Source organism: Argentina anserina, chromosome 4, assembly GCF_933775445.1.
Source record: "Argentina anserina chromosome 4, drPotAnse1.1, whole genome shotgun sequence".
Classification (NCBI taxonomy): Eukaryota; Viridiplantae; Streptophyta; class Magnoliopsida; order Rosales; family Rosaceae; genus Argentina; species Argentina anserina.
In genome coordinates, this window is record NC_065875.1 from 5689994 (window position 1) to 5704597 (window position 14604).

The window sequence follows — 14604 nt, forward strand, 5'->3', positions numbered from 1 at the left end:
ATATATATTTAGGAAACCCGTAAACATTTTGTCCATTTTGGACATAGTTTGACCGTCCGTACCTACGGTCAACCAAAAAAGAGGCGTTTTGACATATTGAAAACCCCATTGACTGGGAATTTGCAAAATGGGTTTCCGCGGTGCGACCTCGTACGATTGATGACACAAATTAGGTGATTTCAGATATGTAAACGGCTTTAGGTGTTCGCATCTTGGTAATAGGTCTTCCATTAGGGCACATTAGTGGTGTTTTTGGTTTAGCGGAAATTCCGACGGTTAAATGAGGTCCGAATTAGATGAAATTTTTATAGGGTTACTAAATATATATACTGATCACATCGGCTAGTGTTAATTGATCACAAGAAGTTACCTTCATATAGTCGCTTCATAATGCGATAGTTTTATTTTAAACCTAATATAAAGGTTATGATACATTAGTAGACACTTAGGCGATCGACAACTCCAGTTCGAAATATGGTCGATGGACACCAGCAGATGTGATTGATATATATATTTAGGGACCCCGTAAAAATTTCGTCAATTTTGGACATGGTTTAACCGTTCGTATCTACGGTCAATAAAAAAAAGGCATTTTGACATATTGAAACCCCATTGACCAGGTTTGCCAAATGGGTTTCTTCGACCGCGCACGATAAGTAACAAAAATTAGGTAATTTCAGATATGCAAATGGCTTTTGACATTCGTATCTTGGTAATGGGTTCTCCCTTAGGGCATATTAGTGGTGTTTTCGGTTTACCAGAAATTCTGACGGTCAGACGAGGTCCGAATTAGATGAAGTTTTAACATGGTCCCTAAATATTAGTACCGGTAACATCAACTGGTATCGATTAATCCCGAGAAGTTTACTTCATATAGTTGCTTCATAATGTTACAATTTTATTTTAAATCTAGTATAAAGTTATAATATAAAAAAATATAAAATTTTAAATCTAGTATTATTAACATATATAATATTTTATGTATAATTATTACAAAAACAGATATATAATTGATATATGTATAATATGTTATATGCATGTATAATATATTATTTCTTGGGGCTTTTAAGGGCCGGGCTTGCGGGCTTTTGGCGGACCGGACCCACGGAAGCAGGCTTTGGTGGGCTTTCTCACGGGCTGGACCAGGTAAAAACTCATCGGACTTGCGGGTCCCCGCGGGCTAAATGATAAGGCCGATCAAACCTAATAGCGCCAAACATCGACGTTGCACCTCCACCTTGCCGCCACCCCCTGCTGTTGTTGCGGCTTGCACTGCCACACCACTGCCAAGATCACACCACCTTCGAACCAGAAAACCAAAGGCCCAGAGAACTCAACCCCGTTACCTGAATCTCAGCCCCAGAACTGACTCCGTCGAGAACCTATGATTCCATGCAAGTACAACAATCCTAACCCAACGTTCTACCATATCCAGCCAATCCACCATGTGAAGACCGAGGTTGCATCACCCAAAAGCAAGGAAACTCGGGTCAACTGCAAAATCTCGTTTGACAGCATAATCGGTTCGGTTTCGATTGCCCAAAGAGCCCATCTAGACCGCTGCTGCCACCGAACAAGAGGAGTGGAGAAAATAGGAGGCTTCCGCTCTTAGGGTTCTTTCTTGATTGTTTCACTTGTTTGATAGATGATTACTACCTAATATCAACTCAAATACTAGCGTTGTATCATTGTGGTTTCAGAAAGAAAGAAATAAATGTTTATACGGAAATGTGGATTTTCTGTTTTTGAGTAGTAACTTGCAATCCTGGTACAATTGTTCTAGAAACTGACGCTCTGACCTGTACTCAAGATTTCAAGGTGCCATATTTTTTTAATGATTTTCTTTCTCAAATGCCCAAAAAACAATGTGTTCAATTGAATCATGTGTATCAGGTAGGAATGGTGTCAAGCTGGATAATCTAAAATTCATAATCACATAATTCACAAGTGAGCAAGTGAACACAGGTCAAATCCAGAGTGATCAGGAGGTTTCCTGTAAGGGTGCTGAGAGGAGATTTCTTGCGGGTGTGGCCAAGCGGGTCAAGAGCATGTCGATTTCACTATAAAATGGGATTCGGATTTGTTGCTAACCGAAGGGCTACTAGATGCAGTATTGAAAGTGACTGCTTAGTAGCTCTGCAAGACATCAAATTGGAGGAAAGCGAGCAGCTGGAGTTTGGTAATCTCAATGATGACATCAAAGTCCTGATGGAAGTAATACCTGAGCTCATGTTAGCTTTGCTCATAGGACACAAATACAGCGGCGCAAACTATTCCGTGTTTCCAAACTCTTCGCTTCCGCGTACATGCACCCGATTCCACGCCGCTTAGCTACATTCCTCCTGATATGCTTAAGAATGTTTTAAGCTATGATTGTAGTCACCTTTATGTATGCAATGAAAAGACGTGAACACCGAACGCAACTTTACAAAATGCTTTGAAAATAATATTTTCCCCTTATATCCACATCGTATGGAGCATGCGGAAGTGCAGGGGAGGAGGCATCAAAACCCTGAATGAAAGCTGAATTCCAAAACTCCAGTGATCACTTCAAACGAACACAACAGCCAAATCAAACTACTTAAAAACAACGTGTTTGATATCAATGTGCTACAACAAAAGGTGAACAATAATTAAATCCTGTTATTAATTTACATTCTAGTGATTCTACGTATATACAATGAAAATGTGCACAATTAGATCAGTCAACTATTAAGTAGCTGCCTAGCTAGATCCTTATAGCTAACTTTCTTTTTCTTTGTAGGCTCTGCACCCGTATCAAATGGTGGCTTCTGATTATCAGCACTAGTCTGAGCAGTTTTCGTTCCAAGACCTAGAATTAGATCTACGGGTGGCTTCTCAGCTTCAGTACTCGTATCCATTGTTTGAGCGTTCTTTGTTCCAGGACCTGGAATCAGACCTACGGCTGGCCTCTCAGTTTCAGTATTCATATTTATAGTTTGAGCATTCTTTGTTCCAAGACATGGAATCAGACCAAACAACATGGCTTGAACTGGATCAGCTATATCTTCAAGTTTCTCCGGCTTATCTCTGTCTTGGCTATAATGCTTCTCAATCATTTCAATTTCAGGAATTTTATCAGAATGCCCATCATATCTAATGTCTCCAACAACCTCTTGTTCAGCTGCCTTACCACTTTGTAATGATGTAGACTCCTGTATTGCTTCCTTTCTTTGCATGTCTAAACTTCCGTCACCTACCATTCTATGTGTTCCTTCAGCGATATCAACATCTTCCTTATATGATGTAAGATCATGAGAATCACTCTCGTCTGACTCATTAAAAGATATTTTAGCAGGCTTCCTGCTAATACGTGCCCGTGTTCTTCGAGTTTGGGTGGCACCTATTTTCCCCCTGTTTGTATTTGTGCCAGCAGGTCTTCCTCTTTTCCTTTTGCTACCCTTCTCAGGTGAGCGCAATATCCCAGTGTGCTCTTGAGCTGCATTGCCTCTGTTTCTCTCTTTCTTAGAAGGAGCAGGAACCTTCTCGATTTCTACATTGTCACGCGGCAGTTCTTCTATTACCATGTCATGTTCACTGGAAAGAACAAAACAGAGTGAAAATTAAGATTAGGTTTAGAAGAATTGCTAGTTAACCTGACTGATTCTGAATCCAATATTATTTTCCCTTTGATAAAAAAGAAAAAGAACATAAAAATGAAAAAGAAAAGAAAAAGAAAAAAAAGAAAAGACTCCCTGTTCAATAAGGATTTACCTATTTTTTTTCTCACAGATGACAATAGCCTCAATAGTTGGTAATAGCTACAATAACTATGTTTTAATTTGAAAACTGTAGTATTCATGTTTTTTCCAAATGTTTCGTACTTCATCAATGAAGTGGACAAAGAATTAAAGACGTGATGAAATAAATAAACAAATAAATAAATAAAAATAAAAATAAAGAGGATTATAAGCAGATTTCCTAGCAATGAGGAAGTCACTGCACATTGACTCGGTAAAATATCGTGCCTATTTCATTGAGAAGCCATAAATCCCATATCTTCTAAGCTCACTGACTGCCAAATGAGAAGTCATTGGATATACTACATCCATGTGCATCTATTATTTGATAGATATTGAACTCTACATCCATGTGCATATATTATTTGATAGATATTGAACTCACCTCTCTACGATGTCATATTCTTCCCATCCATAGGGTTTTAAGCTATATGGTTCCTCTTGCAATCTTTGCTTCCTTCCCAAACAGTCCTCCAACCATTGCAGTCCAACAATATGCAACCTTTTGTTATGCAAAAAGTGTTTCTCTGCTTCAGTCAAACTGTGACAAAGAGAGAGGGATAACAAAGAAATAAGAAAGTTAGGACTGCATTAACATAACAGCTGTAATGAGGAAAGTGAGAACAACGGGAAAGGTCAGGACAGTGGCCTTCCAGTATCATTAACAAATTAAATTATACGCATTAACCATGTTGCCAAGTTGAGATACAAATAGATAATGACACTAAAAATCTTACTACAAACATATGCTTATTTTCTAATGCTTTCAAACAACCCAGAAGATTTGAGGTGTAAATAGATTGTCAAATTACCGAAAGAATCATGTCAACAATAATCATGCTCACATATCAAAATTATCGAAATGAAATGCCCGTGATCATCCACCATTGGAGGCACCAAACTAATCCATGATAGTAAAAAAAACTTAAGAGCCTTGTGTTACTGTGTACCTTTGCAGTAAGGTTTCAAATTTCACATCACACCCCTGAATTGACAAGAGTACCAAATGAGTGGCATCAGCAAGATTATCACCGACTCTGCCACCACCCATGAGAACTTCAATTTTCAACCTTCTTACTGTCACTCCTAAGACGAATTCCCAATCCGGTTTTCTTTAAGAAAAGATTAATAAGAAAAAACCAATGTCAATTGACATATAGAAACAAAACAAAGAATAATATAATTAGTGAGTCAAAAGAACATAAGATGACCGACAGATCTTACAGGGAATGAATTGATGAGTTAAAATAAATGCAGCAGCCATGAAATCGAGCCCATTTCTCCAAAGGACAGTATTTTTTCTTGTAATAGTTGATACGTTTGGTATCCTCGGACCTAGGCACATTGCTTAAGAGCTGCCAAGAGAAAAAAAATTTCCGTCATCCACTTAAAACCTGTATCATTTCAAGTTAAGATGTGTCCATCCCTTCTTCTCTGCTATACCATATATAATACAGCAAACCCACTGTTTTAACAGTCAATAAGAATTCTGTATTACCTGCGTAATGTCTGCAAGGTCAAGGTCCCAGAAATACGGGTCAGAAAACTCATCAATTTCTGCTTCTAATTTCTTCTTTGAAGACTCAGAAATGCTGAGGTAGTACCTTAAAAAAATGAAAAAGAATATGAAAAACCACCAAAAGAATCACATGTTTCAAACATGCAGTAAATTAGATAGTTACTTTGGCTGTAAAGAAAGGAGTTTCTTCTGGGAACAACAATCCAAGACCCAAGACAAATGAATGACATCTCCCTGACGTTTCGCTGCCTGATATTTGATACCTGTCAAATGAACAAGTATTGATTATATTTGCTAAGTGATTCGAGAGAGAGAGAGAGAGAGAGAGAGAGAGAGACCTTTGTTTTCCGCTGCAACACAGTGTGTGACTGAGTTATTCAAATTCATCGAAAAAGTACCCCCATTCTCAGCAACAATTTTGTGCAAGGAATCAAGTGTATGAGTTGGAGGCACATTGGCGAAGTCTGAATATGTCAAGGAGTAACACATGTAACCAGAAAATAATTTACAGTGCAGTAAGATACATAATTGAAAGATGAAATGAATTATGTTGTTTGTTAAAGTGTGGACCTCAAAGGATACAGAACATCATTTTTGAAAATATCAAGCTATCCTCCTTGATGCCAGAGACATCAGTCTGAACTAAATGAGAGGGAACGAGACACATATTTCTTTTGTCTTCCTTTTTAGTGGATCTCTTGGGTTTCTTTTTATCATCCTGCAGAACACCATAATCTGTCCCCTTTTGTGTGGTACCATTGCCTGAATCTACAAGCTCTATAAATGCTGCAAATACAAGAAACTGAAAGTAAACAGAAGCTCTAAACCATATGACAATTTATAGCACACCCCATCTTTAAATGCCATAACTGAGCATATAGAGATGAAACCTAAAGTACAGGTAAGGAATATACAAGCGAAACTAGAACTCCGGGATGCAATATCTAATAAAATCATATTCTTACATTGCACATCAAGGCACTCATGCCAAGGTTTATCGTATCTAATTCGATCAATACGCGGAAATCTCAGGCTGTATGGTGCAGCAAAAACCTACAAGAATTCAGCAGCCATTAGATACTTAGGCTTAGTCTGGGATTCAATACTCAAATATGGAATAACTCAGTTTAAAAAACAAAAACTCAAATATGAAATAAATCATAGTTATTTAAACTAAATTTTATGAATAAGCACCCTATAAAAACTTATCAAACAGATAATCACTCATAATTACAATAATAAGTTATTATTTGGCCCAACCTCAATATGAAAGTAAGCCTTTATGACAAAATAATAAAATTTCCAATGTATGGATCTTCCTAGTACAGCTTCATGTATATATCTAAACACAAATCTGGTGTTATTCAGATGATAGGACACACCTCAGACCTTATGGTTCGGATATCACTCGTTATGGAAAGGATTATTGATCTGCAATACAAATCAGAAAACACTTAGATAGTTAGATATTCTGCATAAATCAAATCATATACCCATAGTGAAAATAAAAACTCATACTAACTTCTCAGGGCTTTCAACCCAAACATCTGGTCTCTCTTTTGAATGGTTCGTTACTTCATAAAAACTTGGTGGGGCCTTTTTGGGGTAGTCATACTTCCTGACAGACAGACAGACAGAGACAGTTAATATAGATTTGCACAGATAAGAAACAATAAGACCCAACTCCTGCTACTTTGCCATAAGGTACAGTACTTTCCAAGAAATACAAGTAATTGCAAAAAAGTCCAAATTGCCACAGTTTCTCGTTCATGGTACAACAGTTGAGTCCTTGAATAGCAAACTACGGGAATCAACAATGATATCGATCTCTATTCCAAGACCTTAAGCTGAATGGCCATCAAAGAAATTATTACAGCACATGCTGTCAAGCTTGAAGCAATGAGCAATATCATGTTGCTCACTGGTTATTTCCTTGGATTGGTTGAGCTACAATGTGTACTTAAGTTAAAAAATAAAGTACCTTAAATAAGGCTTTAATTTGGTTTCCACAGCATCTAACTCCTCGTCAGTAAGTCCAGTACCCACTCTACAAAAGGATACAAATCTGCAATATAAGAACCCAATCAAAGAGTCATTTACCAAGAGTCAATAAAAGGATAATAAGCACTTATAAGATTCAGGTTTTATGGCAGTTAAAAGTATAGTTCCAATAACATGTAGCCCCAACAAACATGCTCATGATGTACCTGTTCTTTATAGCTTTTTAAATGTCTAAGAATCAATAAATTGATAGCAAGAAAAGGCCCTGTGAAGTATTAATGACACAGGTAGGAAAACAACCAGATACATACAGACCAACCTAAGGAAAACATCAAATTGTTCAATTAAAGAGTGGCAGCAAGCTAATCATGGGTCACCTTAATTCTTTCTAATCTTTAGGACAAAAAATTCAAGCTAAGGAACCCACCTAATATATAGCATTATATCTACATCCATGTATGTACATATGTTAAGAATAGAAGACACAATAGGAAATTCCCTTTGAATTATGTAAGAAAACGTTTTCTTGATTAAGAGTATAAAAACAATTCGAGCTAAGGATGCGACCCAATATATAGTATCATACTTACATCCACGTATGCACATATGTTAAGAATTTTAGAGGCATTACCAAATTCCCTTTAAAAGCTATCAGAACGATCTACAAAAGAATATATAAGGAAACATTTTCTTGATTAAGAGTATACAAATCCAAGTTGCAGGTCTAAAATTTAGTATTTGAAAAGCAATTCTTTCTGCATAGATACAGAATACATTGAATGATTCTACCTTCTCGGATATGTATTCGCAACTGGACGTTCAGCAAGACCCACCAAGAACTGAGCTACCTGCAACAATGAGAGTACTACCAATGGATTTCAATAGTTTACTATGAACACCTACAAACGTAAAGATCGGGATTGGTCCCTCGAAAGGTCCTTAAATCACGTCTTATCTCTCATAGTGACGACATGCACATCAGATACATGCATATCAATGAATGAGATGCATGCATCTTTCATCGTTGTCATCCACACATGGTCTAGACTAAGAACTCCACTTAGGTAATTTATTTAAGGGCCGTAAGAGAGAAATTTAAATTAGATGCACAAACGGATAGATTAGAAAATTTTGAACAGATTGCAAACTCACCTCTCCTCCACGACGCCCTGAACCATAGTATCCTCCTAATATAGGAAAATGAAAGGAATGATATGAGTTATACAATGTTGCTTCGAGGCAAATAAGAAATTAACAAAGTGCAAACACAGACCTATTATCAGGACATCCAAATCAGAACCAGCCCGAATGTAATCCGGCTTCAATTTCAACCACTTTCCACTACGATCACTAGGTTCCCATTTAGAACCAAGGTCCTTTAAAACAATCCCCTCATCTCTGAAATACAAAAATGATGTTTAAGCTCAAGGAATCAAATTATTACCATGACACATGAACATATCTATGATGAGATACACAAGACATTGAGCGCTGGAATTCCTTCCATATATTGAAGAAGACAAGGAATTGATTTTAGACATAAGGACAAAATGTGAAAGTTGCTACAGTTTTTGGTAATGAGATATTATACGAATGTGATGCTTTAGACAATTTTAAAGTAATTTTAGATAGTTTCTAAATCAGAGTTCTAGCTATATAGGCACAGCACCAAAAGCTGGAATCTGAAGAACATAGGATAAGCCCTGGGTTAAACTAGCTTGAGTGTAAACATCTATATATGTGATGTGAAAAATGTTATAGCACTACTATTTATGTGATTTAATTTATCATTGACATTAATAAATTCTAAACTCCTGGATTCCAACTGGAAACATAAGTGATGGCTATATACAAAAGAATTGTCAAATAGCAAGCTAGGGTACTGTTTTCAAAAGATACACACAACTGAAGCAGGATACCTTTGGGGAAAAAAAAAAGGAAACCAATGAAGAAAGATAAATGAGACAATAATCAAGTTTAAATACCATTACCAATTTGTTTTTCCCAAAAAACGATGTGATGAAGTGAAATTGTCTACTTTTTAACCAGATGCTGAAGTTATTTTGGGCCTGGAAGCTATAAGACAACTTAATATACTGTACCTAAAATGTATATTAGGTGCTTACCTGTTCTCGATGGTTTCTTTGAAAAACCTCTCAACATCATCCACAGAATGAACAATAAGGGACCAACAAGGTTCCCCTGCATGACCAGCACATGTCTATATAAGAGATTTAACAAGTAGTGTTGAATTATTTGACAATCTTAATAAACTCTAAGGAAAAACAAGTTGGTATTGCATTCACATGCCAGGTATTTTATAAAGGGGAGACGGAAGATGTCAACCATCATTCTATCAATCTATTGGGATTTGTGACAGCTGATAGTATCTAACCACCTAGTCACATCTATTAGAAAAGAGGAACAGGAAGTAGTCAGAGTGAGACAGAGAATATGCCTGGTCGCCGCGATATTAACACATACAAACATATCTTTGGATGCCTTCTAGAATCTGGTTCCAGAGGTTATGCTACAAAGTTCAAACAAAAAATGTACCCAGACAAGAATATAATGAATATGGTCCAGATGCACATAACGAAGTTGCTTTCCTGAATACTTAAAGAGAATAAATTGACTAAGATATCTATATATCATTCATGTCCGTGGACAATGAAGTTTGGTTATAACTCACAAGAACTCCCTGCAGACTGCACAAGATCAGTTTCTGACTATTGATCCAAATATACCAAAAAATTATGAAGACACTCTTACCTGAAGACCGGTGAGTGTTAAGGCCACCATTAGGTACTAAAATCTCTAAACGACCTGTCAAAGGCTTCACTACTTTCTGGAGAAGCCCATGCCGTTCCTTCAAGCTCTCGTGAATTACACTAGTATCTCCAACGTAAAGGACATCGAATGCAACATCTATACAATGTCATGTCAAGGTAAAAACTCATCTGTTTTCACAACTGACCTCCAATATGCTTGATTTGTGGTTTTCACCAGCTATTGCTTCAGAGTACTGCAAAAAAAGGATTCGGACCTCCTCAGCTTTAAACGAAAAGGATACAGCACAACTGCGCGAGGAGAGGATATTAAACGTGTCAGCTAAACTCCACTTTGGTTTCTATAAACTTGAAAATATATACGAAAATAATAATAAAGTCAGATTATAAACCTGTTTATCACTGTCAAGTCCATCCCTAGCTGCCTTTGCTGTTAAACAAGGAAAAAAATTAACAGAAAAGACAGAATGTGCGAAACATGAAATATAAAAGAAAAAAGTAAAGTAATTTCACTGAGGAACAAAAAAAAATCAATAAAAAGTTCAGAAAGAACCTATTTCTTGATTTGAACCAAACTCAGCAAAACGCTTTAAAGATGTGTCCCAGACCAACATCTCACCATCAAGAATACACCTAAAGTGATTACAAGAGTAAGAACAATTAAAAATTCACTAGAGGTAACTGCATGTGGTTGCTCATGCCACAACATTTATATATGGATTTCAGTAAGTAATTTCACAAATGGGTAATGAGAAGTCAAGAACAAGGCAACCACTAATGCATCAGATCATGTTGGCTTATGAGGAAATGGAAAGCTTTAGAGAGAGTCAAGCACTCTAAGTTGAGACAATGCCAGGCTTATAATGGCAGGAAAATACAAGAATTACTACAGCATACAATGCTTTAGTTTTTCTACTATGCCAAAGACCTGATTTTATGAAAATATTATTAAATATTACTGTATTTTACACCTACACTCAGGAGCCAAGAAAGGAATAAAATGGGCATACTCATACCTAATACATATTCTTTTAGGATACAAGAGATAAGAGATATACCTATCAGCCTGAACATTTTGTATAATAATTTCTGACATTGCATGTCCATATTCAGAGTGATCAAAAAAATTCCTGCACAAAAAAAAACTTATTACCAAACCAAAATATTTATGAGTATTTCAGTTAAAAATATATATCGATTCTGTATAGAAAACATAATCTGCCAATTGCCCTGGATATAAAATTTCTAACAAAGAAATTACTACTTGAGCAGTACTCCCGTATTGCAATCCTAATTTTACTAATCAGTGTGCTAGAAATTAGTAATAGCAACTAAAACATGTTGATCAGAATAATAAAATTTCCCAGATAAATATTTCTAGTAACAAAATTTTAGCAAGACTTGTAAATTCTGAATAGAGACCGTTACCTTGAGAAGTAATGTACTTCGGTTCCATTCTTATGAACTTGGATGCGATCACCGTCAAATTTACACTCAACAACAACTTCCTTTCCATGATACTAACATGGAGAACAAAAAAGAGACAATAAGTTTATACAGTATCCATATTATACTTGAATGCACATTTCTGTTAAGTGTGTATAATATTTGTTATTGTTTAAATGGAACCTTTTTCCATGCCGCAGTTGCATCACCAACTCTCATAGCTAGCTGCGGTCGCACAGCTTTTCCAACTTCAATGTCCTGCAATTTGTGCAGACTCATACTTAGTTTGTTCATTTAAGCATTTTCCAAAAAAAAAAAACAACAAACCAGAATACAATGAAAAGATCTTCTCTTAGGTACTTCAATAAGAATTTATCACATCAGGGGCAGATGTTAAAAAGAGATATCGTCATGCCATAAAATGTATGAAAGACATATATCAACATTGATTTAAATTAGTTACATACCTGTCGTTTATGTCGTTGATTTCTATCCCTCAGCTTTTCACAAACCAGTTTCAAGTCACAAGTTACATTAAACAAGTCTTCAGCATCTGGATGAAATTCTTGGAATATGCTCTTTTCACTCATTCCCAACTTCAGATCTGAAGAAAATATAGAAACATAAAGATTTGAAGCTTAAATAGATAGACGATAAGAAACACACAACATGGACCTCATCAGCGAAGACCTTTAAGGATGATCATGACAATCCACTTCATTTCTTGTGCATTCGTCTTCTGCACTAAAGTAGTAAGAATTGAAGTCTTCTCCCCCCTGTTCACATGGTTGAATCTATTTAGTAAAAGGAGCTATGTCTATATAAAATATATTGAAATCAATCATATATAAGAATCTAAGTTCCAACATATACAGTTCAATACATTACTCATCCACACAAAAAAAGTAAAGAACACAAATTCAGGTGGGAAAATTCTATTTAATACTTACATTATAGTAAGGTAGGATAAGCTACACAGCTACATTAACCAAACATGACTTCTGGTGTTGAATACTGACAACACAAGCTATATAATACAACATGAACGACGTATACACGCTATCAATAGCAACATTTAAACAATATGAAGAGACTTTCCGGTATAATCACGCAAGTAAACAGACAAATTTTCTTATCACTATGATCAAATCAAGACAGTATTCGCAATAAGGCGTCACATTGAACATTTATAAGCTCATCAACAACTAGAACTAATGCAACACACCTGTTTTCGCCCAACGCCAAACGATCCAGCAACTCATTCAGCTCCTTAATCGTCAGTCCACCAGAACTCAGTCCCTGTCTCCTTTGCAGCACCTACATCACAAATTTCAACAAAGCACCGAAACTGCAATCAACATTTACAGTTTAGACTCACTAAAATCAACTAAAATCCAAAATCGGAATCGGAATCGAAAACCGAAACCCTAACCTCGGCGGCGACGAGGGCGAAGTTACCGACATTGGCTCCGGTGCTGGCGCCGCCCTTGCGCCAATTGATGAGGCGGAGGGCGTCGTCGGAGTCACGCGACATGCCGAGGGCGTCGATGAGGCAGGTGGCGAGGACGGACTCCTTGAGGCCATAGCTGCCGCGCTCGCGGTCGAGGCCGGGGAGGATCAACCGGATTGCGGCGAAGTAGTCGGGGGGTTTGCAGAAGGCGTCAAGGAATTTGCGGAACTTGGAGCGTTTCAAGGCGGAGGTTTTGCTGCGTTGGATCCAAGTGAAGAGGCTGCAGAGAACACTGAACTTGGTCTGCTCCTCCTCCTCCTCCTTCTTCTGGTTCATCTTGAATTGAATCAATTGACGATGATGATGATGATCATTCGAGCGCTGGTTTCGAGTTTCCAAAACTTTTGAACTGTGGGGGAGTGTCTTCCTTTGCACTCTATTTGGTTTACGGATCCGGGTTACCCGACCCGGGACAGTAAGTGAATCGGGTAGGGCAATATTAGGCGTAGAAAACACACAATTGTTCATCTATAGAACCCTACCCGATTACAATATTAGGGTCCGTGTTCGAATAGTAAAGCCCAGCATAAGAAAATAGTCCCCAATGTAGGTAGCTTAAAGTAATAATAGGTCATTATTGTAGAAGGGTCGTAATAGAATGATTCTCATTTCCGCTTAAGTGGACTGATTTGATTCCTTAAACTGGTTGGTATCATAAAAGCAACAAAAAAAGAATTGAGAATAGTTGGATGTAGTTAGAGCTGAAAATCCCAAACATGAGAAATATACTCAAGGCCAGCCTTGTGTCAAAAAGATCTTAAGGCGAAAAAAACATTGGAGGCCCCTAGATTCCCAAATTCCAAGGGTCCCACTAGCCCTCGGTTCTTCTATTCTTCCATTTTTCTTCTTCTTCTCTAACTCTCTTCGTCTCTTTCTCTCTGACTTTTCCACTCTGACTCTCTTCGCCTCTTTTTATCTCTCTATGGCTTTCTCTAATCCCTAAAAGGCTACAACGGACTCACTTCTCTTTTTTTAAAAAAATATCTCTCCTTTTTAATTCACATATATAATTTAAAAAATTTGGAGGCCCTTTTTTTTTAGGCCCCAGGCGCAGGCCTGCTTCGCCTTGGCCCAAGGCCGGCCCTGAATATACTACACTGTTTTTGTAACATCCCTAAATTCAGAAGAAATTTAGAATTTATGAATGTTAACACTGTGATATAACTTCAATAAATGAAATTACGTTACAGCAGCTGAATATCATTGTTGGTCGTTTATCTAGCAATCAAAAGATAGCTAATTACAACAAATTAAACCCTGCAAGTGTACAAATTCAAGCATAATATAGCAAATTAGCAGGGGTCGAATCCACAGAGACTTCGTATCAATTGTGCTAATCAATTTTAATAACTAACCAAGCGACTAACTTAACGCACTCACACACAATCTGGGGGTTTTGGTTTGAGTTCTTGAAAAAAAAATCAAATGAACAAATAGATGAACGAATTCAACTATGAGTCAAACTTGGCAAACAATGAAGTGAATTAGCTAGGACTTCTATCCACCACCAAACTTGTAATTAGTCACAATAAGAGTGAAAATAAAAACATTGTTTCAGGATGAAATAATTGTGTATTA

At 37.0% G+C, this 14604-nt stretch overlaps 1 protein-coding gene across 1 annotated transcript; it reads right to left on the minus strand.

Moving 5' to 3' along the window:
- Nucleotides 1-2549: 2549 nt before the first annotated feature.
- Nucleotides 2550-13302, minus strand: LOC126790677 (DNA ligase 4). The gene is made up of 27 exons (XM_050517009.1): nucleotides 12949-13302; nucleotides 12742-12833; nucleotides 12207-12292; nucleotides 11984-12120; nucleotides 11700-11774; nucleotides 11499-11590; nucleotides 11129-11200; nucleotides 10624-10703; nucleotides 10463-10500; nucleotides 10355-10361; nucleotides 10054-10209; nucleotides 9408-9483; nucleotides 8555-8679; nucleotides 8434-8468; nucleotides 8071-8129; nucleotides 7262-7345; nucleotides 6803-6898; nucleotides 6663-6711; nucleotides 6246-6333; nucleotides 5863-6066; nucleotides 5619-5744; nucleotides 5444-5543; nucleotides 5260-5365; nucleotides 4986-5116; nucleotides 4712-4873; nucleotides 4147-4302; nucleotides 2550-3558 (listed from the first exon to the last, which is right to left on the minus strand). Exons 1-27 carry the CDS (start codon nucleotides 13300-13302, stop codon nucleotides 2706-2708), a joined length of 3639 nt encoding a protein of 1212 aa, XP_050372966.1. The 3' UTR covers nucleotides 2550-2705.
- Nucleotides 13303-14604: the final 1302 nt, after the last annotated feature.